Source organism: Dasypus novemcinctus, chromosome 3, assembly GCF_030445035.2.
Source record: "Dasypus novemcinctus isolate mDasNov1 chromosome 3, mDasNov1.1.hap2, whole genome shotgun sequence".
Taxonomy (NCBI): domain Eukaryota; kingdom Metazoa; phylum Chordata; class Mammalia; order Cingulata; family Dasypodidae; genus Dasypus; species Dasypus novemcinctus.
In genome coordinates, this window is record NC_080675.1 from 151,490,526 (window position 1) to 151,516,574 (window position 26,049).

General features: G+C 39.6%; 1 protein-coding gene across 14 annotated transcripts in view; it reads left to right on the forward strand.

Annotated features, from left to right (window-relative positions):
• Positions 1-26,049, forward strand: part of PEAK1 (pseudopodium enriched atypical kinase 1) — a 331,862-nt gene that overhangs the window by 265,213 nt on the left and 40,600 nt on the right. For all 14 annotated transcript variants that reach the window (XM_058294572.1, XM_004468162.3, XM_004468166.3 and 11 more), the window contains 2 exons: positions 175-3,431; positions 25,486-25,679. In XM_058294572.1, coding sequence (XP_058150555.1) covers positions 289-3,431; positions 25,486-25,679 — 3,337 coding nt within the window. In that variant the 5' untranslated portion in view covers positions 175-288. The remainder of the gene's footprint in view (positions 1-174; positions 3,432-25,485; positions 25,680-26,049) is intronic.

The window sequence follows — 26,049 nt, forward strand, 5'->3', positions numbered from 1 at the left end:
CTAACTCTCCAAAATGCTGATTGGGGAAATGGAGATTATGAACTGCCAAATTATTTTCCTTAATTTTTTAATTTAAGGAAAAGTTTAGGAATAGAGCCAGTTTTTCAAGTCACTCATCATGGTAAGCTGCATTTTCATGCTGATTTTTTTTTCCTTTTTGCTTTTTCCCCACAGATTGATCATATTTAGAAGAGCTGCTGTGACAAATAAGGAAGGTGAAAACTAATAGTTGAAAGTTTTGCCATGCCCTGAAAGGAAAACATTGTCTATAAAGTTCTATTTTAAAAGATGTCTGCCTGTAACACCTTCACTGAACACGTTTGGAAACCTGGTGAATGCAAAAACTGCTTTAAACCTAAAAGCTTGCACCAGCTCCCCCCAGACCCTGAGAAGTCACCCATCACCCATGGCAATGTGAAAACTAATGCCAATCACAGTAACAATCACCGCATCAGGAACACTGGGAATTTCCGGCCTCCTGTGGCTAAAAAACCAACTATAGCTGTGAAGCCCACTATGATGGTGGCAGATGGGCAAAGTGTATGTGGTGAGCTTAGCATCCAAGAACACTGTGAGAACAGACCTGCTATCATAGGATGGAACCGAAACAAGACTGCCTTGAATCAGAAACCACTTAACAATAACAATGAAGATGATATTGAAGGGTTTAGCCATGTTCCTAAGCCTTACAGCAATAATGATAGTGAAAAGAAGATCTCAAATAACAATAATGGACTAACTGAAGTGTTAAAGGAGATAGCAGGCTTGGGTACCACCCCTCAGATAAGAGGAAATGAAACTAACTCCAGAGAAACATTCTTGGGAAGAATAAATAATTGCTATAAACGATCTTTGGAAAGAAAGCTTCCGCCAAGTTGCATGATGGGAGGGATAAAGGATACTCAAGGAAAGCATGTTATTCTGAGCGGGAGCACAGAGGTGATCAGTAATGAAGGGGGCCGGTTCTGTTACCCAGAGTTTTCTAGTGGCGAGGAGAGTGAGGAAGATATGCTTTTCAGTAATCTGGAGGAGGAGCATGAGAGCTGGGATGAGAGCGATGAAGAGCTGTTGGCCATGGAGATCCGTATGAGAGGGCAACCTCGCTTTGCTAACTTTAGAGCAAACACTTTGTCTCCTGTTCGATTCTTTGTGGACAAGAAATGGAATACTGTCCCTCTGCGAAATAAGTCTCTGCAGAGAATCTGTGCTGTAGACTATGATGACAGCTATGATGAAATTTTGAATGGTTATGAAGAGAATTCTGTGGTCTCTTATGGGCCAGGCAGCATTCAGAGCACAGTGTCATCCGACTCCACTTCACCAGAGTCTTCTTTAACAGAAGAATCCCGTTCTGAGACAACCAGTAGTTTATCCCAGAAGATTTGTAATGGGGGCACATCTCCTGGTAACCCAGGAGATTCTAAGGAAATGAAGGAAATTGAACCTAATTTTGAAAGTCTCTCTGGTGATAATCAGGAGAAGGACTCATCACAGTCTTTCAAAAACTCAGTAAAAGTTCCAGAGACACACAAAGCAGTCCTTGCTCTCCGGTTGGAAGAGAAAGATGGCAAGATTGCTGTACAAACTGAGAAGCAAGAAAATAAAACCTCTACTGATATTGCTGGGCAAGCAGTAACCATAAACCTTGTCCCTATAGAAGAACAAGCCAGACCCTACCGAGTTGTAAATCTGGAACAGCCATTGTGCAAGCCATATACTGTTGTGGATGTGTCAGCAGCAATGGCCAGTGAACACCTCGAGGGCCCTGCCAACAACCCCAAGACAAAAAGCTCATCTTCTACTCCAACCTCTCCAGTGACATCGCCTACAATGACATCAGGACAAATAAGTGCCCATATCCAAAAATCCAGTGCTATCCGATACCAAGAAGTATGGACTTCCAGTACCAGTCCACGACAAAAGATACCTAAAGTGGAAGTAATTAGTGGTGGAACTGGACCAAACATCCCTCCAAGGAAAAACTGTCACCAATCAGCACCTACTTCACCAACAGCTACAAACATTTCCTCCAAAACCATCCCTGTTAAGTCACCTAATTTGTCTGAAATAAAGTTTAATAGTTATAACAATGCTGGTATGCCTCCTTTTCCAATTATCATCCACGATGAGCCAACTTATGCTCGGAGTTCCAAAAATGCTATCAAAGTTCCCATTGTAATCAATCCAAATGCATATGACAATCTAGCCATCTACAAAAGTTTTCTAGGAACAAGTAGAGAACTCTCAGTGAAGGAGAAAACCACAAGTATAATAAGCCATACTTATGAAGAAATAGAAACTGAAAGTAAAGTATCTGATAACACCACTAGCAAACCTACTGAATGTCCCCAAGCTAAAGGGTTTTCAAACAGCACAGAGCATAAAAGGGGCTCAGTGGCTCAGAAGGTTCAGGAGTTTAACAGCTGTCTTAACAAAGGCCAGTCTTCACCACAGAGAAGCTATAGTGCTAGCCACAACTCCCCTGTAAAGATCCAGAGAACCACTCAAGAGCCTACAGCCAAAAGAGAAGGTATTCAGGAGTCTCAGGCCATGGGCAGCAGCAGCAGTACCAGGGAGAAAGCAAGCACAGTACTTTCTCAGATTGTGGCTTCCATCCAGCCTCCACAGTCTCCTCCAGAAATGCCACAGGCTGGTCCTAAAGCTTGCAGTGTAGAAGAACTTTATGCCATTCCTCCAGATGCTGATGCTGCTAAGAGCACACCTAAGAATACACCAGGCCGGCCCAAATCTCTCTTCCCTTCTCAGCCCAATGGTGAGGCTGAAGCACCTCAGACCACAGAAAGTTCCACCACCAAAATACAGAAAGATCCACTCTCAAAGCCAGTCACCAGCCCTCCCTCCAAATTGACTAACCCCCAGTGTGAGCCACTACCTCCCTTTCCCCCACCACGTTCCACTTCTTCTCCTTATCATGCAAGCAACCTTTTGCAAAGGCATTTCACCAACTGGACCAAGCCAACCAGCCCTACCAGGTCAACGGAAGCTGAATCCGTTTTGCACTCTGAAGGCAGCAGGCGGGCAGCTGATGCAAAACCTAAACGCTGGATATCTTTTAAAAGCTTCTTCCGCCGTCGGAAAACAGATGAGGAGGATGATAAAGACAAAGAGCGAGAGAAAGGGAAACTGGTGGGCCTGGATGGCACAGTCATCCACATGCTGCCGCCTCCTCCAGTTCAGCGCCACCACTGGTTCACAGAGGCAAAAGCAGAGTCCAGTGAGAAGCCAGCCATCGTCTTCATGTACAGGTGTGACGCTGCCCCAAGTCAGCTCAGTGTGGATCAGAGCAAGGCCGAGGCAGAGCACGCGGCAGTGCCAGAGAGGGGTGGAATGGAGGATTCCTTACTGCAGGACTCAGCAAAGAAGAAAAGGAATCATGCTTCTCCGTCACAGATCCCTAAAAAAATTCTCAGGTATGTAAAATAGACTGACAGAATGTGGAATTTTTAAAAAACACGTTTTCAGGTGCTAAGTTTTTTGCCCCTTTAAGATTGCATAGAGCCATTCTGTTTTCTGTTTGTAAGCAGCACTCTGTGGCCACCATCCATCTTTATAACTGCATTCCAAGATTGGAATATTATTAGAGTGATCTTATTGCAGAAACAAGGTTTATGGCCCTGGATCTTTAGCTAAAATAGCCTGCTACATTCTAGTGAATGCAAAGGGGCTTTAACATAGAAAAGCAAATCCGCAACACCTTAATAGCAATAAATAATATGTTGCTTTGAAATGCTATGGCAGTATGAGGAAGAAACAAGATCAAATGAATAAATGGTGATACTATTCTTTCCCTCATTTGTAGATGAAATAAAACTCTTCAAGTAATTCTTTCTGGCCTTCACCAAAGTGTTATCTCCTAGGCACTGGTTTCTTTTAAAGAAGTATTTGCCCTTTTTATTCCTATCTCATTCTGTCTATCTTCCAAATATGCAGAAAAGATGGGGTGGTCAGCAAGCAATTTATAGTTATTTTAACATGAAGGTGAAATAGGAGAAGTTGTTAGTTACTGAGATTGAGACCCAGTGGTATAATCCTCGCTTCAGCTAGGCAAGTTGAATACCCACATCAGTTCTCTGGGCATTTAATAACTTTTCTTTAACACCTTAATAACCATTATTGATCACTTGACTGTGTCAGGCACTATGCAAGACACATCCCAAATATTTATCTTAAATTCTTATAACATCCCTATGAAGTGGTTGTGTTATTCAGATGAGCAAATTGAAACTCAGAAAAGAAATGGCCAGAGTTTCATGGCTAGTAATTGTCATAGCCAGATTCGATTTCAGGTCTGTCTCATTGTTAATGAACACAAGATCAAACAGAATTGTTCTATTTTCACTTGTAATCATTCACAAAAACATTCATGTTTAGGAAGCTTAAGTTTTTCTTTCTTATTTGTATTGTAAGCAAAATCAATTGGTTTGTGACAGAATAGGATGATTTCCTTATATCCTAGTTTTTTTTTTTTTAAACAAAGATATGTTCTGAGTACTTCGTTCATCTGATTCTGGGTCTTCTTCCTTCCTGACTTACAGTATGCTTTATTGGATCTGGCCTTCTCTCTGGTAAAGATAGCAAACTGATTCTTTCACCAGCTTTCCTTTGGAAAAGTATAAATAAAAGTGAAATGAATACTTAATATTTTCACTTTTTCTAGCAAAATGCTAGGAAATTTCATATATATTCATTACTAAACTGAGCTTTTTATATCCATATAGTTATCAAAATGTTAGCAAGTCCCTGTTTTATTTAAATCCATTTGCTAGCAAAAGCATCTAGAATAGTGATAATTAATATATTCTTGGAAAGAATAGTCATTGATAGTTGAATGTGCATGATAACATGTTCAGTAGTACTAAAATTCATGTATTACAGTTTGCTATTTTATTTAAGAAAGATGCAGATCAATAAATGATTTTACTCTTCATTAAGTACACCTGTGGTGTATTTATCCACACCCTGGAAGACAGGGCCAAGAAATGACACAGCTTCTGTTCTGTAGAATGAGATTCTCTCCTTTGGCTGTAAGCCGCTGTATCTGGGCCTGAGGGTGGCCTGGGCTCTTGACGTGGCAGACTCCTTTACAGTTTTTATGTTCACGGATTTGGTTATACATGGGCCAGTTATATCTTCCAAAATGTATCAAGTCTTTATAGGTAACATCCATGACTCCGAATGACATGATTGGTCTGTCCCATTGGTCCTCAAATTTTAGCATGTATCAGAATCAACTGACAGGATTATTAAAATACAGATTGTTGGGGCCCACTCCTAGAGTTTCTGACTCAGTAGATGTCTGGTAGAGCCTGGTTATTTGCATTTCTAACAAGTTTCCAGGTGATGTTGATGCATCTAGTCTCACCATCATTCTAAAGATATGTGCTACAATAACTAAATCTGTGATTGAGATATTAAGTTTTTCTTTGATGCACGTTGGAATTTTCACATTTCATTATGTCCCAGGATAAGTAGAAAAAGAGGTATTTAATAGTTTGGGTTTTTTTTTTTTTAAGATTTATTATATTTATTTATTTCTCCCTAACCCCTCATTGTTTGCACTTGCTATGTCTGTTCATCTTCCTTGTTTCTGTAGGAGGTACTGGGAACTGAACCCAGGACCTCTGATATGGGAGGGAGGCACCCAATTGCTTGAGCCACCTCCATTCCCTGCTTTGTTGTGTCTCTCATTGTTTTTCTTCTTATGTCTCTAGTTGCATCATCTTGTTGCATCAGCTTGCTGCACTTGCCTGTCGAAGCAGCTCACTGTCTTCTTTAGGAGGCACCAAGAAATGAACCAGGGACCTCCCATGTGGTAGGCAGGAGCTCAATCACTTGAGCCACATTTGCTCCCCTCAATAGTTTTTTTTAAACTCTTTTTCCACTAACTTTTTGAAAAGTTTAAGACATGAACATACTTTTTGAAAAATATACAGCATTTGCTTTTTAAATAATCACCTCATTTCCTTGGACATACCATTGATATTTATTTGAAGCAGCTTTGAGAAGAAAAACATTACTGTCAAATGTCAACATTTATGTTTCTGGCTTGATGGCAGTGTAATCATTAAATTACCATCCCATGGCTGGACACACACTAATAGAAGAAATGAAAGTACAGGTTTTTCTGTAAGTTAATGAAGATTCCAAATCCAAACTGTATATTAGGAATGAAGAATAAAAAAAATAAATGGTATACTGAAGACCAGACCTCCAGGCACTAAAAGATAGGGACTGTGTAGAACATTTCATTATGAGGTTAGATTGTTACTAAGTTCATTTTTTTTTTGACTGTTCAGGAGTCATAAATTTAATATCTTAACTATATGTCATATATAGTATTAGGCCCTGGAACAATTGGGGGAAAGATTATGGCACTGCTGAAATAATGGACTTCAGTTTGAATTCTGTCTTGGCTCTCTTGTTGGTCCTGCAGTGTATAGTGGCTATAATAATGTCTATCCCACAGAATTAATTCCAGATTTCATTACAAAACATGTAAAAGATTTAGATGGGGATCTGGAACATTGGACACTTAAAAATACTAAGAGTCCTCTGCCCTCAATATTATAAATGCTGAAAACGTATGTGCAGAAGCACAAAAGACAAAGTAACTAAATTGCTTAAAACAAATTTCTCCAAAATAAAATTTTAAAAACATTTTAAAAGCCAAATAGGGGTTTTGCCAGCTGGTTGGAGAAGACATTGCAGGCAAAAAGAACTATATGTACAAAGTCACAGAGATGAGAATAATGGCAAACAGAAGCAGGACCTGTGGCTGGAAAAGGATAACAAATTGGCCAGTGGATCTTACAGTGTATTCCATACAAGGTCTAAATTTCTTCGTAATAGGACTAAGACATTGTCTTTTTCAGTGTTGACATTGGCACTGGTGGTGTGAAACAATGGTGGGTAAAACTGCTGGCACCTTAGCACAAATTAAAGCTGTGGCACCAACTCTACTAGTATTTTTTAAGCCAGTTTTCAATTAAGAACGTCCTTGATGAAGTAGTAAATTTTATTAAGTTTCAGCCTTTGAGTACCTGTCATTTTAAAATTCTGTGTGATGAAATGGAAAATTCAAATAGAATACTTCTGCTGCATACCAAATATGATGGTTGTCTCAAGGTAAAAGTACTTGTGAAATTGTTTGAATTGTGAAATTGAACCTTGCACCCTTTTTTATGGAAAACCTCGGAAGAACAACTTACCGACAAACTGTGGTTTTTCAGACCTAGATGTTTTGCAGAGTTTTTCTTAAGAATGAATGTAGTAGGCCTATCACTTTGAAGCAAACAATTGAAAATATTTGTTATCAAAAATAAAATTTAAGCTTTCAAGCAAAAGTAATAATTTTTGAAAATTTATATCTGCCCCTGTGACTTTGACAGCTTCCTGAACTTAAACATTTTTCTGATGAGATTGGTGACACACGTTGTATTAAATGTGTCAACATTTGGAAGATCTGGATAATTTGGTGAACCAATAATTTCAAAATGGTAGGAATTACAAAATTATGCATAAGTAAAAGAACCATTCATAGTATATATAGACCAATGGATTTTAATGTAACTAAGTACAAAAAATTCATAGATAAGGTTTCAGATTCCACACTGCTTCTAACCTTAAGAAACTACCACTTACCAAGTTTTAGTAGCATTGTGACTGGAGAAAGACCTTGTCCAAAAGGGAGAAAATGTGAAGACAAATGAGTTTTTATGCTAAGAGATTCAAAGTCAGGAGTCATTCCAGAGGTTACACTTATGCATGTTAGAAAAAAAAAAGTTTGGTATAGTACCGAAGAAGAATACCTGCAGTTACTTAAAAGGCTATTAAAACACTTCCTTTCACACCTACATATCTGGGTAAGACCAAATTTTTTTTCATATACTTCAACCAGAATCACAGCAAATGATGCAGGTATGAGAATCCATTAAATAGATTTGAAAAAATATTTAGGTTAACATTTAAAGTGTTTATTGTTATTTTTAATGAATTAACTATTTTTAAATATTCTCCGTTTTAATTTTTAATATAATGACCTTCAATAGATATAACTCACATAAACAAGAGCCCTTGTAGTTCTCAATTGATTTTCTAATCAATTTTATTGAAACATAACCATAAACTATACAGTCTACCTACAGTGTACAACCAATGGCTTTCAGTATAATCACGGAGTTGAGCATTCATCAGCAATCAATATTAGAGCATTTTCATTAATCCTAAAAGAAAAATTCCCTATCCTGCTCAATCCCTTTATCCTTCCCCTCCCATATATAACTGTTAATCTGTTTCCATCTCTATAAATTTATTTATATTTACATTTTATATTGAAGGAGTTAAACAATATGTAGTACTTTGTGTCTGGTTTCTTTTACTTAGCAGACTTCCTTTTTTTAATCATTGATAGAAGACTATTAATATGTTACTATTCCCCACAATAGTTTGCTTTGGTTGTATTTTTTGCCCTGATATCATCCTGTTATTAACTTCTTGTAACATTGACATACATTTATTCTGTTCAAAGAAAAACATTCTTTTATATGCGCTATTAACTATACTCATTGTCCACAATAGGGTTTGCTATGCTGTACACTCCCATGTTTCATCTTTTAGGTTTCCTTCTAGTAATATACATGATCTTAAACTTTCCCTGTCAACTACTGTCATGCCCATGTAGTAGTTGAAAGTAGTGCTGCTAATTACAATCACTATAATATGCTTTCATAATTTCTATCCATTTGCAAACAACCTTTTAACCAATTCTGCACAAATTATATCTCAGCTTTCTATTCTCTATCCTCATTCTATCTTTTGGTGACCTATATTTGGCTATTAACTCCATGAGTTTGCTCATTATGTTTAGTTCATATTAGTAAAACCATACAATATTTGTACTTTTGTTTATGGCTTTCTTCATTCAACATAATATCCTCCAACATAATGTTCATCCAAGTTGTCACATGCCTCACAACTTCATTTCTTCTTACAGCTGAATAATATTCCATTGGGTGTATACACCACAATTTGTTTATCCATTCATCGGTTAATAGGCACCTGGGTTTCCATGTTTTGGCAATTGTGAATAATGCCACTATGGACATCTGTGTGCAGGAATCTGTTTGTATCCTTGCTCTCAGTTCTTCTGGCTGTATACCTAGTTAGAAGAGGTATTGCCAGATCACATGGCAGATCTATATTTAACTTCCCTACAAAGCACCAAACAGTTTTCTACAGTGGCTGTACTGTTCTGCATTCCTACCAACAGCAAATAAGTGCTCCTATTTCTCCATATCCTCTCCAACACTTAGTTTTCTGTTTTTGTTTTTTTTTAATAGTGGCCATTCTAATAGGTGTGAAATGATATCTCACTGTAGTTTTCCCTTTTACTAACACTTTGCATTAGTGTGATACCTTCATTACAATTGATGTACCAATATTGTTATATTATTAACTGTAGTCTATAATTTATATTAGGGTTCCTTCTTTATATTATACAGTAGGAGTTCCATGTTTGTTCACTTTTTTTATTCTGCTAATTTACTTCTTCCTTAAGTACACCCTTTTAATAGTCCTTTGGTGGCAATCTCTTGGTTGTTGACTAAAAGCATACTGTTAATTTGATTTTCAAACATAAGTTTTATATTTAAAGTATGTCTTTGTTTTGTTTTTAAAGATTTTTATTTTTATTTGTTTCTCTCCCTTCCCACCCCCCTCGTTGCCTGCTCTCTGTGTCAACTCGCTGTGTGTTCTTTTGTGCCCACTTGCACCCTCAGTGGCACCAGGAAACTGTGTCTCTTTTTTGTTCCGTCATCTTGCTGCATCAGCTTTCCATGTGTGCAGCGCCATTCCTGGGTGGGCTGCACTTTTTTCATGCGGGTGGCTCTCCTTGCAGAGCGTACTCCTTGCGTGTCGGGCACCCCCACGCGGGGGCACGCCTGTGTGGCACAGCACTCCTTGCACGCAGCAACTCTGTGCACTGGCCAGCTCACCACACGGGTCAGGAGGGCCTGAGGATCGAACCCTGGACCCTCCCATATGGTTGGCAGATGCTCTATCAGCTGAGCCATGTTTGCTTCCCAAAAAGTATGTCTTTGAATGAATGAATACTATCAAATTACGAAGTACATAGTTTAGGTACCTAGTCCCACCCTTGTGTAAATTTTTTTTCATAATCAGTAGGCAAGATCTATTGCCAATCACATACATGTCCTTAAAAACTTAGTTCGGGGAGCTAATGTGGCTCAGTGGTTGAGTGCCAGTTTCCCATATATAAGGTCCCAGGTTCAATCCCCAGCCCCGAAACCTCAAAAGAAAAAAAATTAGTTCAAAAAAGTTTTTCTTCTATCCAATTAGGAAAATGTAATCTCATGATTAGGAAAATAAAGTCATTTACCCAAAATAACTGTAACACTCCTAGCCAAAGTTAAGGATATCATTTGTGCCCTAAATGGCCTCTTAACTTTCAACTATCGAAATTTCTAGCTCCTCCAGCCCTGAACATCATTCTCCTAGTTTGCAGAGATTCCCAGTTTTTATCCCTGAATACCATGTAAGCCCAGCTTCTTTAGGACCCTCAGAATCATCTCAGGAATCCAGCTATGCCTCACACAGTTGGGATTCTGTACAAACCCAGCTGAATTCTTTTTTGGTTGGACAGATTAGATTTGGTGTACCTTTGCTCCCTTGGGAACAGTTCTCATCTGTATAAACCTTCACCCTTCCAAGGCCTTTTTCATCTTTGTAGAGTCCTTGGAACTAAGCTGTGTTTCCTAAGTAATCTAGGGGTCAGTCGTGTAGTAGTGAACATCTACTCCAAGGTTCAAGGGTATAGACCAGGAGTCACAAACTATGGCCTGAAGGCCAAATCTGACTGTTTTTGTAAATAATGTTTTATTGGAACACAGCCACATTCACTCTCTTACATATTGCCTATGGCTGATTTTGTACTATAACAGCAGCATAGTGTAATTGCAACAGAGACCATTTGGCTCTCAAAGCCTAAAATATTTCCTCTCTAGCCCTTTACAAAAATGTTTGCCAACCCCTGAACAAAGCTATAATATTTTATGTGTATGGCTGTCAGGCAATCTTGTAGTCTATAGCCATTCCAGCCAAATACTAGACATTACTTTGGTACTCACTAAAGTAGTCAGAGTTTGTGTGTGTGTGTGTGCACGCGTGCAACGCATGCACCCACGTAATATGGAAAAAGAAAATTCAAACACATTGTCGACTATGGTAAAATGTGATGTACTTCTCTCTGGAAAGTTCAATTAGGAGTTTGAATTGTTTTAATACTTATGTGCTCCAATTATATCTTCATTTGCTTGAGCCACCTCACCTCCCTGGTCTGCTGTGTCTCCCTTTATTGCATCAACTTGCTGTGCCAGCTCTCTGCAGTGTGGGCCACCTTGCCTTCACCAGGAGGCCCTTGGAATTGAACCCTGTCTATTGTAGATAGGAGCCCAATTGCTTGAGCCACATCCGCTTCCCATCTCATGTTCTTTTGCTCTAATGAAAACTTCTGGCCTATCAGCTTTTATATGGTGCACATCTACATTTGCTGACATATTGTTCCTAAAGTTTAGACTAGTACATGAAGTCCTAATGTTGAATTTTTAAATAATCCTGTTTTAGAGAAAACTAATAAATACCTTCTTCGTAGCCACAGAATGATGCAGAATGGTAATGTTTATGTGAACCATGATGGGTAGGCCTCAGGCAGCTTTATGTTCCTTTTCCATTATTTCCTCATTTGGTGAGGTGATAAAACACCAGAGAAGTAAACTGACTTAGAGTCCCATCATAGATATATTTCAGAGTGAAAAATCAAGTGAAGAATTTCCCACCTATTGGGTCTGTTTTGTTTGCTTGTTTAACTGATCTGAAGTTAAATGCCAGTATGTTATTACATAATTATTACAACATTTTAATTCATATTATCTCAGCCATTCCAACAGCTCTGGCAATGCATCCTTCCCATTTTATGGGTAACTAAGGGCCAGAGAGGTTCATTGACTTCACCAGGGCCACCAACAAGGAGGTGGCAGAGCCAGACTCTGACTTCAGAGACCACAAGGGCCCCTAAGTGATTTTTTAAAAAGGTTTATTTATTTATTTATTTATTTCTCTCCCCTCCCCCCCCCCCCCATTTGTCTTTTCTCTGTGTCTATTCACTGTGTGTTCTTCTGTGACCGCTTCTGTCCTTATCAGCGGCACCGGGAATCTGTGTTTCTTTTTGTTGCATCATCTTGTTGTGTCAGCTCTCCGTGTGAGTGGTGCCATTCTTAGGCAGGCTGCACTTTCTTTCGCGCTGGATGGCTCTCCTTATGGGGCACACTCCTTGTGCATGGGGCTCCCATATGCAGGGGACACCCCTGTGTGGCAGGGCACTCCTTGCACGCATCAGCACTGCGCATGGGCCAGCTCCACACGGGTCAAGGAGGCCCGGGGTTTGAACCGCAGACCTCCCATGTGGTAGACGGATGCCCTAACCACTGGGCCAAGTCTGCTTCCCATCAGATGATATTTAAATATTTAATTCCAGAGACAAGCAGTTTGTCCTCATATGGTGCCTCTATAATGGTGATTTGTTAATATTATTAAAAGTAGGGAGAAAGTTTTGCCTACAAAGAACAAAGTGATAGTAACTATGGCACACTGATACCTCCTACTCCTCGTTGTCATGGAATAAAATAGCCTCAGGAATTAGTCATTTGGCCTATCTGTGCTGCTGGCATGCAGTTGAAGCTCCACTCTGCATCTGAGAAGACATCCTGTTCCTCATACATTCTATGGAGGAGTGATGTCCCACCCCACTTGGCTTGTACCACATCGGAACCTTTCCCAATCCCATTCTCCACTGAGGTACAGGCATTTTCCTGCAGGGAAAAGTCTGGACACAGATCTTGGTGAAATTCTCTAGTGCCTTACTGCCCAGATCCCACCTGGTTTGAATTTTCAACATGCATTTTTCTGAGTGCTCGCTATAACCCCCAGTCCCCTGCCATGGGTGTTCAGAAAAGGAAGAGTCCCTGTGGGCATTGAGACATCATGGATAATGGAGAACTTCTTTAGTCTTTGAAGACTGGATGAGTTTGGAATAAATGGAAAGATGAAGGGGGCCATATTAGGAAGGGGAAGAGGTACGGCAAAGATGTAGAATGTGATGTGTCCAGGGTACTGGGGATCATGATGTAGAAATAGATTGGCTTAACTAGAGCTGAAGGATTGTGCCTCAGAATGTTTGGAATTAGGGTAGAAATGTACATTGCAGCCCCATTGTGAAGGGCTTTGAAGACCTGTAGGTAGACCTCAGCAGGCCATGGAAATCTATAGATGGTGGGTTAGAGGAACAGCAGAAGCAAAGAGATGTTTTAGGAGGAGTCTCTGGCAGTGCGGGTGGAAGGTGTGAGCATTGTGGTCCTTCTACTTCCTGAGGACCTGCCCCCCTTGTGCTCTCTGCTCTCTTCTATTGATATTTATAACTGTGACGTTGCTGCACATTAGAGGACTTGAACTTACTGCTCTTGTCACAGGTGTCATTTCTTCCTTTCAGAGTGGTCTTCATCCAGGCAGAGCTTCTAATCAAAATAATAACTGTTGCACCAGGCCAAATCATCATTTATAACATTTTGTGAGTGTGTATAGTTGTATTCTGAGAATAAACCTCAGGAAAGCAGAGGTGGCTCAAGGGACAGGACCTCCACCTACCATATGGAAGGACCCAGGTTGGATCCCTGGGGTCTCCTGGTGAAAAAGAAGAGAAAGTATGCCTGCGCAGCAAGCCAGTGACTGTTTGGAGAGCCCAGTGCCCACGTGGTAAGCTGAGTGCCCACACAAGTGGCCATGTGGCTAGCTGAGTGCCGGCACAGCAAAGCCAAGTGCCCACATGGTAAGCCAGTGCCCGTGCAAGGAGTCACACAGCAAGATGATGATGCAACAAAAGAGAGATGAAGGGGAGAGTCAAGGTGAAGTACAGCTAGGAACTGATGTGGCGTAACTGTCAAAGAACCTCTCTCCACATCAGAAGTCCCCAGGATCAAATCACGGTGAATTCTAGAGAAAGACGAGATGACAAAAAGCGAAATAGATACAGAAGATCACACAGCAAATGGACACAGACAGCAGAAACAGCAGGGTGGGTGAGGGGGAGGGAAAGAAAAAAAAGAATAAACCTCAGAAGTTTAGGAATGGCCCCAAAACTCCCCTGGATTTTTTAAATTATTTTTTTATTGTGGTAATATATATATCATAAAATATGCCATTTTAACCATTTTTAAGTATACAATTCAGTGGCATTAATTACATTTGCAATGCTGTACTATCATTACCACCATTTATGGCCAAAATTTTTTTCTTACCCAAAATAGAAACTCTGTACCCATTAATAAAAACTCCGTTACTCCTCCTTCTAGCTCCTGATAACCTTTAATCTACTTTTGTGTCTGAATTTACTTATTCTAGACATTTCATATTAGTGGAACCATGCATTTTTCGTCCTTTTAAGTCTGGCATATTTCACTTAGCATAATGTATTCAAGGTTTATCCACACTGTAGTATGTATCAGCGCTTTATTCTTTTTTCACAACTGAACAGTATTCCATTGTATGTATATTCCACCTTTTATTTATCCATTCATCTGTTGATAGGCACTTGGATTGCTTCCACCTTTTGGTTATTGTGAATAATACTGCTATGAACATTAGTGTACAAATATTTATTTGAGTCCTTGCTTTCAATACCTAGAAGTGGAATTGCTTGCTCATCGTAGTTCTGTATTTAACTTTTGGAGAAATCGCCAAATTGTTTTCTACAGTAGCTGTACTGTTTTACATTCCTAGCACTAGTGCAGTAAGGTTCCAGTTTCTCTACATCCTCACCAACACTTATTTTCCATGTTTTAATAGGCATGCATACTAGTGAATGTGAAGTGCCCCCCCACACTGGTTTTTATTTTGAATAGTCTATCTGTGGTTGCTAAATTATTTTATTTCCCCTTTTCAGCCTATATCACTTCTGAAAAATGATGCTCCTTTACTTAAAATTTTCCTACTCACTTTTTATACCTTGCTCCTTCTCTTTCTGGGGGAGGGAGGCAGTGAAAAAATAGTTTCTTACAGTACAGTCCTGATACCAATTCCATCAGAAAAATCTAGACTGTTTGTATAAATGCAAGTTCCTGGGCCATATCCTGGAGTTTTAAGTCAAATCAGTCAATCCCTGGAGCTGGGAGCCAAACATCTGCATCTTTAACAAGCTCTCAAGGTAATTCTTAAACACATAATTTGTAATAACCATTAACATAATATTTTAGAATGTGAAATCACTCAGCCCTGAGTTTAATTCCTGCCTTCACCACTTATTAGCTCTGTTATCCTAGACAAATTATTTGTGCTTTCCTCACTGTTCTCATCTCTAAACTAAGAAGCAGAATAATCTGTTCAGAGCACAGACTCTTGAGTCAGTTGCTGGGTTTGAATCTCAACTCTACTAATTACTAGCTGTGTTACCTGAGGCAAGCGACTTAACCTTTCTGGGCTATCTTGCCTTCATTTGTAAAACAGCGTTAATAACCTGCCCTGTAGGTGGTTGTGAGACTTTAAACTTATTGATTCATGTAAAGGGGTTAGAAAGCTGGGTTGACATAGGGACTTTTAATAATGTCTGAACGTGTTTGTGATTGTTAAAACTGGGGAATTACAGAGTGAGTCCAGCATCTAGAAGGTAGAGGCAAAGATGCTACTATGATTCTGCTATGCACAGGACAGCCTGTCGCAACAACGAGTTATCCAGCCTAAAATGTCGATAGTGCCACTTTTGGAAAACATGGCTTAGAACAGCACCAGGCACTTAATAAGCACTATGTAAGTTTTGACTACTATCATTATTTGCTATTAAGGAAATATTAAGCCTTACTCGGCATGTTATTGTTAGATGATATATATTTAAGCACAGTGCCTAGCACTCAGTAAATGTAGAGGTGGTAGCGATTGTTATTAGGTAGCCAAATATCTATAAACACAGTCTTCTATACTAGAGCAGCTCCTATTTAAAGAAGTTCTTTTGCATGTAAATAATGATCTTTTTTTGATCAGGAAGGAAGTAGGGATTTTCAAATGTAGAGCACATCTGTAAGCATTAAAACCACATATTCAATAATAGCTTTATTCTTTTCAAAGCACTTGTATTAGTCAGCCAAAGGGGTGCTGATGCAAAATACCAGAAATTGTTTGGTTTTTATAAAGGATATTTATTTGGGGTAGGAGCTTACAGATACCAGGCCAGAAAGCATAAGTTACTTCCCTCACCAAAGTCTATTTTCACATGTTGGAGCAAGATGGCTGCCAACATCTGCAAGGGTTCCAGCTTCCTGGGTTCATCTCTTCCAGGGTCTTGCTTCTGTTTCCTCTGTGAGCTTACTTCCCAGGCTCCAGCTTAAGGCTTCAGTATCAAACTCCAACATCAAAAACCCTCAACTCTGTCCTTTGCCATGCCTTTTATCTGTGCCCTAATGATGTGGCCCAATCAAAGCCCTAATGATAACTTAATCATGCCCAGGTATAGACCAGATTACAAACATAATCCAGTATCTATTTTTAGCATTTATAACCATATCAAACTGCTACACTCCCTCTGAATTCCAAAAAGACATTATAATATTTGAAAAAACCTTAAATCAGTAACAATGCAAGTACTAAATCATATCACAATCAATTTAAAGAAATAGTTTGTCTTGGGACAACGTCCTGACTGCTATAGACCTCTGAAACTTACAAAACAATTTATCTGTTTCCAATACACAAATGGACAGACAAAGGATAAACATTTTCATTACAATAAGGAGAAATTGGGAGGGAAACATGAGTCAAGGGTCCTCTACAGTTCAGTAAACCTGCAGGGCACCCTCCATTGGATTTCAGTCTGAGAGTCATTCTTAAGATGATGGTTTCTTCTCCTTGGTGCCTTGCCACAGTCTTGCCCAACGGCCATTTTCTTGGTTCCATCCTCATCAAGTATCTGAGTGTCGACCAAGTTCCAGACCTCTCCCTCCAAGAGTGTTGGGGTAATTGCTACACATTACCCAATCTTTGGGTTAGAGTCTTAACCCCCCTAGTACAGTGATGTGAAGACAACATTCCCCCTAACCTTTGGCATACAGGCTCAAACCTCTCAGAGCAATGATTTGACCACCTGGCCTTCCCTAACCTTTGGGGGACAGGTCCATCCCTCTCAGACCTGTGAGGTGCTGACCTTAACCTCCCTAATTCTTGGGGAATGTGCTCCACCCTCTCTGCACCCTGGGGCAGCAAAACTCTCCTAGAACATCAGGCAGGAACATCCATCCTCTTCAACTGCTGGGGCAAACTCACCCTTTCTGCACACATGGGTGGGGTTCCTCTCTTGGGCTAGGGTGATGTCTTAATTCCAGATCTCAGCTGCCATGGTTTGCCTCTTGAAGTAGTTTCCCCTTCAATCTGTCCTTTCCATGTCCTTTTTATTCCAGGCCGACAGTAGTTTTGTTCATCCAGCTCTCTCAAAAACTTTGTTGGTTTGGCATGCAAGAAGCAGGGGTCCAAGCCATCAGACAGTAAGACTTTCCATAAGTCTTTCCAAGATAACTGCATCTTCAATCCTGATTTACAAGTTCCAGCTTTAGTTAAGTCCTCCAATGGGGCACTTTCTTCTGGGAGCTTGATTTCCAGAGGCTTGGAATTTTCAGAATTAGTTTCTGTTTCCTTTGTGCCTGACAGTTTAGTCCTCAGTATATCTCTCTCATCTAGCATTTTGCTATAAGCTGCAAGCAGAAGCCAAGCTGCATTCTCCAGGTTTACTTTGGAAATTTCTTCAGCTAAATGCTCAAGCTCTCCATTTTCAAATTCTGCCTTCCATAAAACACCAGGAGTTAATCTTGCTAAGTCCTCTGCAATTTTAAAACACAGATCACCTTTTTTCCAGTTTCTAATAATAGTTTCATCATTTACTTCTAAGGCATCATAAAAAGTCTCTCTAGCATCCATATTGCTCTCAACAGTCTCTTCAAAGCAATCTAGGCCTTTTCTATCAAACATCTCACAGTTCCTCAAAAAAATACCCCTTACGCATTTATAAAATGGTTCTAGCATTTCAGTAATGGCAAAAGCACTTCCTCACTCCTTGGTACCAAGTTCCAGTCAGCCATAGGGGTGCTGATGCAAAATACCAGAAATTGGTTTTTATAAAGGTTATTTATTTGGAGTAGGAGCTTACAGATACCAGGCCAGAAAGCATAAGTTACTTCCCTCACCAAAGACTATTTTCACATGTTGGAGCAAATTTGTTGCTCACGTCTGTGAGGGTTCAGGCTTCCTGGGTTCCTTTCCTCCAGGGTCTTGCTTCTGTTTGTTCTGTGAACTCACTTCCCAGGGCTCCAGCTTAAGGCTTCAGCATCAAACTCCAACATCAAAAAACCTCAACTCTGTCTTTTGCCATGTCTTTTATCTGAGAGTCCCCTTGGTAGGAGTCACCAAGGGGTGGGGACTCAACACCATAATGACATGGCCCAGTCAAAGTCCTAATCATAGCTTAATCATGCCCAGGTACAGAGCAGATTATAAACATAATTCAGTATCTATTTTTGGAATTCATAACCATATCAAACTGCTACAGCACTTTTACTTCTTCATCTTCATAAGGAAGCATTTACTGTTGAGTCTCTGCAGTACACCAAGCTGGCTGCATGGCACAGTGTGGTGGAAAGAACACAAACATTAGAGTTGGACAGTGTTGAGTTCAGATCCTGACTCTACCTCCTAAGTACCCATGTAATTTTATACAATTCAGTTCACTTCTCTCAATGCCAGTTTCCTCATTTGTAAAGTGAGGATAATTGTGTTTACCTCCTAGTGTGTTTTTGTGAACTAAATAGAAAAGTTCCCAGCTTGTGCAGAATCAAGTAGGAATAGGTTCTGAATACTGTTAGTTCCCAAACCCTCCCTACATCTATTCTCTCAGTGAGCCTACAGTGTTTTTGAAGAATTAAGTGTACATAATCATCCAGCATCTCCTTGCTCTGAAAGGGCAGAACAGGCAGTTGAGGGAGATAAGAAGAAAGTAAGAAAATGTGCAGTGTCTTACTTCTCCAGTGCTTCTGGGCATGAAGGAAAAATCCAGGACTCCTGAAAGGCCATTCTGTATCCTTCCTGGGTTTGTCACCTTGGAGAGGGCTGTGGGTATTTTCTTCTAATATCCTACCTTTTCAGGAAATATGTATCAGTACTTCACCCCACTCTTTAGAAGTGAGCCAATTGTGATGCCCAGAAATTGTTTCTATACCTCTGTTATTGAGAAAGGCAACCCTTATTGTACTGTTCTTTCCTAAAATTAATTTATCTTTTCTGTAAATTTGCAGATACTGTTCTGACTTTGTATTTCGTAGGATTTTGAAACTGTAATTTTTCTTGCAATTATGAAGATGACAGTGATTTACAGTGGCCTCTGTTTTTATCTGCTTTGCTGTCATGCAGTCTGTACCTTGACAACACTTTTAATTTGCTGTTCACATCTGTAAAGAAAGCGAATTTGTACAGTGGCAGAAAATTACAGTCTGTTCAGGACCTCACCACTTAATTCACACCAGTAAGAGCTACATTTGTTAGACATATTAGCAGGAACTCGTCAGATCACGGTTAAAGGTTAACCTCAGTTCAGGATAAGAAGTTTGAAGTTTGAAGTTAAGGACTGCAGAAGGCTTAGTGGAAAATTGGAGACACTAAGTGATCAATGGGCACAATACATTTCTACCTGTAAATGCCAATAATTGGGAGGTATAGCAAAATCAAATTGGTGACCTGGAAAATGAGATAGGTTTAAGAAATGTCACATTGGTGGGGGGTCCAAGAGGTAGAGAAACAGTAAAAAAATGGAGTGGGTTTTTTTCCCCTTCCAATAGATTACAACCATGTGAGATTTGATAACTTTGAACTCTTATCCTCGTATGTCAGCACAAATATTTCTGCAAAGGTCCATGGTCTCCAGCAATCCCACAGAAATATGCAGCTCTGGAAACAAGTAACAAAACTGTACAATTTTGTTTCTGGTGTGCTTTCGTCTCATTTTTAGGGAGGTTTTTTAAATCACACATTTGTTTATTGGCTTTCTTGGGCAGCTGAAGACAAATGTAGCTGCTGGAGAGAGCTGGTAAATGGGAATTTAAACTAGCATTTGCAGGGAAGGGGACTTGACCCAATGGATAGGGCGTCTGCCTACCACATGGGAGGTCCGCAGTTCAAACCCCGGGCCTCTTTGACCCATGTGGGGCTGACCCATGTGCAGTGCTGATGTGCGCAAGGAGTGCCCTGCCACGCAGGGGCGTCCCCTGCATAGGGGAGCCTCCCACACAAGGAGTGCACCCGGTAAGGAGAGCCGCCCAGCATGAAAGAAAGTGCAGCCTGCCCAAGAATGGCACCACACACACAGAGAGCAGACACAACAAGATGACACAACGAAAAGAAACACAGATTCCCGGTGCCGCTGATAAGGATAGAAGCGATCACAGAAGAACACACAGTGAATGGACACAGAGAACAGACGTGGGGGCGGGAGGGCATAAGGGGAGAGAAACAAATAAAAATAAATCTTTAAAAAAACAGAACAAAACTAGCATTTGCCCCAAGAGGCAGGCAGTCTCTACAGAAGCCTGATTTCATTTATTCTCCCTTCTGAAGTTAAAAGTTAAATGAAGGTAGTAGAAATCAAAGATAAAATTGGACCTAAATTTGGAAATTACTTGGGTGAGTAAAAGTCTTTAATCTGTTCTAATGTAGAATTTTATTTGCCTTTTAAAAACAAGATTCGGACATTTAATATAATTTTTGTAAAAATCTGTCTTGAATGAATTTTCCAGGAAAATTTTTTTTTAAAGGATTATTTCATTTGATGCTATAATGATTAATCCTACCACCTGGGTAAGCCAAGTGAGCTTTCAGCAGGAGATTGTTTCTGCAGCTTTGAACTATGTATGAATATTGCAGGCTGATGAGATACAGCCTTAGCAAGGGTATAACAGCAAATCTGTAAAAGTGTTACTATTTCCTTTGAACAACTTAAATTCACGCTACATGTTCAGAAAATGAGATGTCTTTGTGGAGATGGTGACATGGTTTTTGTGTCAAGTCAGACATACCAAATTCCAGTTAAAAACTAGCCACTAAAGAAAGCTGGTTGAAGAGTATAGTCAAATGTGTATTGTCTTCCACTATAAAAGCAGAATAAATGCTTAAGTTCCAAGACAAAGAATAGGCTAAGTCAGGGTTTGAACCAACCTATCAAGGATCAAGTTGTGAAAGTTATAGTTATCACAAGCTTTCTACGTTGTATTATAGGACTAGCAATTGTTTCAACATTAATTTAAATAGCAGAAATAAAAAAAAGTCATAGCTTTTCTTTGTGGGCCACTTAACTGATAAGTTCTGCTTTATAGTTTAAATAGATGTACAATTGTATTTACCCTGAGAAAATAAAAATCAAATTACCTTGGTGTTTAGTTTGCTAAGGGCTGCCAATGTAAAAATACCAGAAATGGGTTGGCTTTTATCATGGGAATTATTAGGGTAAATCTTAGTTTTTAAACTATGGAAATGTCCAAATCAAGTCATCATCAGAGATGCTATCCCACCAAAGGTCAGCTGCTGGCAGATTCAGGACTAGTGCCACATGGCAAGGCAAAATAGTGGCTGGTCTATCCCTTCTCCTCCAGGCTAACTTTCTCCCCAAGCTAAGCTGTGGCCAATCGGGCAAAAGGCTCGTCTCACACGGACTGTGTTGCTTCACCTTCAGGATGCTCCAGTGATCACAGCCTCTGGCCTCTTTCTCAGCCTTTCAGTGTATTTCTGCCTTTCTGAAGCTGTAGGTCATCCTAGAATTCTCTCTCATGTGGTAGTGTAGAATGGCAATTGTCTTTCACCGAGAGTGTCTCTGAATGTTTCTCCCATTTATAAAAACCTCCAAAGAGGGCTGAGGCCCCCCTGGGTCACGCCTCACTGAAGTACTCCAATCAAAGTCCCCCAATTGAATTCAACTCAATTAAAAGGTCCCACATCCACAGGAATGGATTAGCTTCCAGAACATGATCTTTTCTGGAATTTACAAAAGCTTCAAACTGTCACACCTGGTCATTGTTTATTTCAAGACATGTGCTAAGATACAGTGCACTAGAAATTTCTTACTATTTCATTTTAAAGAATTTGTTACAACCTGTCTCATGGATGGATTAGGAGAAATTTTCATTTTCCCCGATTCCCAATACTCTCACCTAGATTTTTCAGATGATCAAAGTAAAAGGGAAACAACCTGGTTTCTCTCATTCTCATTTTGGTGTTTTCTCTATTACATTAAACATTTCTCAATGAAATGTTGGTGGCAGACCACCTTGATATGAGATAAAGACTGTATTTTTAAAGTGCCATTTTATTATTTTGGGACGGTTTCATGTCTAAATATAAAACATAAATTATCAGTGGTCAAAAATTAGATTTCTCTGTAAAACTTAATGTACCTAATAAATTAATCTTAGGATTTTACTTTCTTATTTATTCCTAGATGATTTGTCTACCTTGTTTATACATGGTGACTGAATCAACCTCCTCTGATGCTGTTCTCAATTCTTTGTTCATTTTATAATCCCAGCATGTTACCACATCTAAGCTTGAACTCTCAAAACCTCTCCCTTTCCCCCTCTATCTCTTTTACCATTTCAGTCATACAAAGAGCTTTTCTTCCCTCAACCATCAAGACGTGACATATCATTGATGCATTTTTAAAAATTCTTACTCCTTTTAGACACTGCTGTCACTGTAAATGCAGATGAAAAATCTTAGCTTCCATTTGCAAGTCCATTTGATGACTTTCTTCAACTCTGTTTGCATAGTACTTTATACTTGACATTGGTGCTTTACTACTAAACCAATGGCACTTATTTAAAGTGTGCCCATGAAAAATCATCTGTATCTAGAATGTAGGCTTTGCTGCCTCTTCCTTGGTCCTCAAAGAGTTAATAAAACTATCTTTCACTTTGCTTAGCTACCCAAAGGTAATTTGGCATATTTCCCAGACCAATCCCCTAAGGTAAAGGTTAAGGTGCAATGGGTGATATTAATGTGAAGAAGTAAAGCCTTTTGCATATAGCTTGCCCAACTTGTAGATCTCTGGAGCTCGTTGGAATCTGTGGTTCATCAGAGTTTCAGAAGATGATAAACAGACTCAAGAAGACCTTGTGAAAATTTCCTTTAATGGGGAATTGTGTGAGTGAGTATAGTGGGTGAGTCCCTTCTCTTTCTTGCTTTTTAGCATCCATATTTTGTTTTAAGGTCAAAGCACAGAACTGTATTGCATGTATGTGGGAAGAGGCCCAAGGAATTCCTCTCAAGTTAATAGTAGCAGCTCTTTCTGTGGTTTTCATGAGAGCTGAGGCTCCTTGCAAATAGCCCCTTCCCGAGGAGGGGAAAGCAGGCAAGTGAGGGTGGACTCCTAGCTTCTGAATCAGCCCTCACCAACCGTTTTTGAAGATTGGAAAGGAGAGCTTTCTTTTCAAAATAACCAGGATAATGAGGAAAGAAAGAGAAAAGGCAAGAGGAAGTTTACAGAGGAGCCTAAAAATGGCTTTTTAGGAAACCCCTAAAACTGACACTAGAATAAGAAAGATTGTCTGGAGCTTTAACATTTTTCTTCTTGAGGAGAACTGATTTTTTTTTTTTTAGTTACCTTCTATTTATTGCTTTGATATCAGAAATGGCTTGTTTTACCTTTTGCCCAGCAAAGAACCTTTTCCCTTTCCTGAAGCATGTTGATAACTATTTAGTGATCCACAATCTCAGTAGTCAACTAAGTGGAGCCTGAGAAAGTTACTTTGTTTTGTCTTTGCTAATGCATGGAAGTTAAGCCATCTTGTTACTTTGACTCCATATTATGGGAAACCAGCTGTGTTCTGAGTCTCAACTTTTGAGTTGATTACCTAGAGTGGCCTGGTAGAAAAAGAAGCATGTTTTACTGCAACAGGCATCCTTTACATGGACCACCCTCTTGGCTACTAGTGGAGTAAATTCCTATCCCCCTCACCACTGCACCCAAGAGCCAGAACCCATAACAGAACATCCAGCTCCTTGCTCACTCCCAGGGTGGAGAGGCTTCTGACTCTGCTAGCTTTGAAAGAATATTTTTGCAGTTGTGTATCCAGCAGACTTCAAGACTTATTTTTTTTTGTCCAGGCACATGCATAATTTGCATAATGAAAGATTGATAAGAAGGTACTCCTCCTTCAGATCTACTCCCTCAAATCCACAGGTGATGTATGTTCTCATGACACGTGATCAAAGATCTCTTTACAAGGAAAGTTGTAACTGTCACCATGACTCACTGCCAATTGAAAATCTAGAAATAACATGTAATGGTATACGAGATATTTCCTTTCTCACCCTTTGCTTGTTAATGTGTGACTGTCTATGAACACCTGAAAGGTGACTCAGAAGCCTTTAAAGATGCCTGATTTTGAATTTATTCCATTGACTAGCCCATTGAGATGTTCTAACTAGGCCAGTTTTCTCTCCCAGCATTTAATAACCATTCCATCCTCTTGTTCTTTATAGCAACAGAATTGGCATAGTTCAGGCAGCTTGGGGAGTGGGAGAGATGGACAGGCAGTGGCAAAATAAGGCTGGGAACACAAAGCATTATGGATAACCATACATCCATATGTGGCCAGCAGGACACTTCATACTTATTTTAATAGATGAAATTAACTAGAATGTGGAACTTTCTTTTCCATTTACCTTGCCTACTGCATGCATACAAGCAGTGGTTTATGCTCTTTCCTCCTAGCAACAAAACCTACCTGGCCTCAGTTCACCTACTAAAACGATTATTTAATGTCCTTATTTAGATATTCTAATATCAACTTTATTCCTGATCCTTTCGTAAATACTTTAGAGTATAGCAAATACTATATACTAAATATACTATACTTATAAGTAAGATATTCAATATCTACCATGGTATTACAGTACTATAGTATAGTATAGTAAACATAATATAGGAGATACATTAAATATTTTACTAAATACTTGAGTATATTTGTCTTTAACCAGTCAAACATTCTATTCCCTCTACTGCCACCATTACCATCCCTATGTTAAAAAAAAATAAAAATAAAAAAGTTCCACTTCTTGCCTGTTATTCTCACACTTCCCTTTGAGCCTACCATACCTCCTCTACCAAAGTGGGTTCTCAATATGTAGGAATCATGGTAAAAAGAAGTATTAAGCTGATTAAAGTGCTGCCTTGTATTCAGGCAGGTGCAGTGGGGCTTGTGACCCTTGCTGTGACTTTAGGGCCAATTAGTCATATTTATGGGAAGTACCTGCCTTCCATAAATCTAAATCTTACTGGTACCTTGAATGTCAGTGTGACAGTGGTCTGATTTGTTTCAGTCACGTGACCCATGAAGTGTCCACAGAAGATTTCTCTCCACGGGATCCAAGAACTGCTGTGAAGCAAGATGGTAGGAGCTGTAGTCCAGTCACATCAGCACTGCCTCTACCTGAACTGGAAAGGGAAGAAGAAAAAGAAGGCATTTCAGATCCTATGGACCTGAGCCCTTGTAGTGCAACATACAGCAACTTAGGTAAGTGAAAATGTCACATAGTAGTATTTAAATTTTGCCTTTTTATGCACTAGCCAAATGTATTTCCCTGGAAAGGTGGATTTTATTGCTCCTTGGAGCAAAAGTTGGACCCCTGGAGCTACACCAGAAAAAGCCCTGATGTTTACTAAGCATGTGTTGAGTACTTGCAACTATGATCCCTGTGCCAGGTGCTAAGGATGCTGACATAGTCCCTACCTTGAGGAACACACCTGAAGGGAAGGAGAATAGCTTATTAATGATTTCAGTATAATATGATAAATGCAGTGGTAGACACATGCATTATTTTTTATATTGCCCAGGGGAGAGTGTCAAAGAATGGTTCCTGGAGATAATACCTGAACAATTTAGT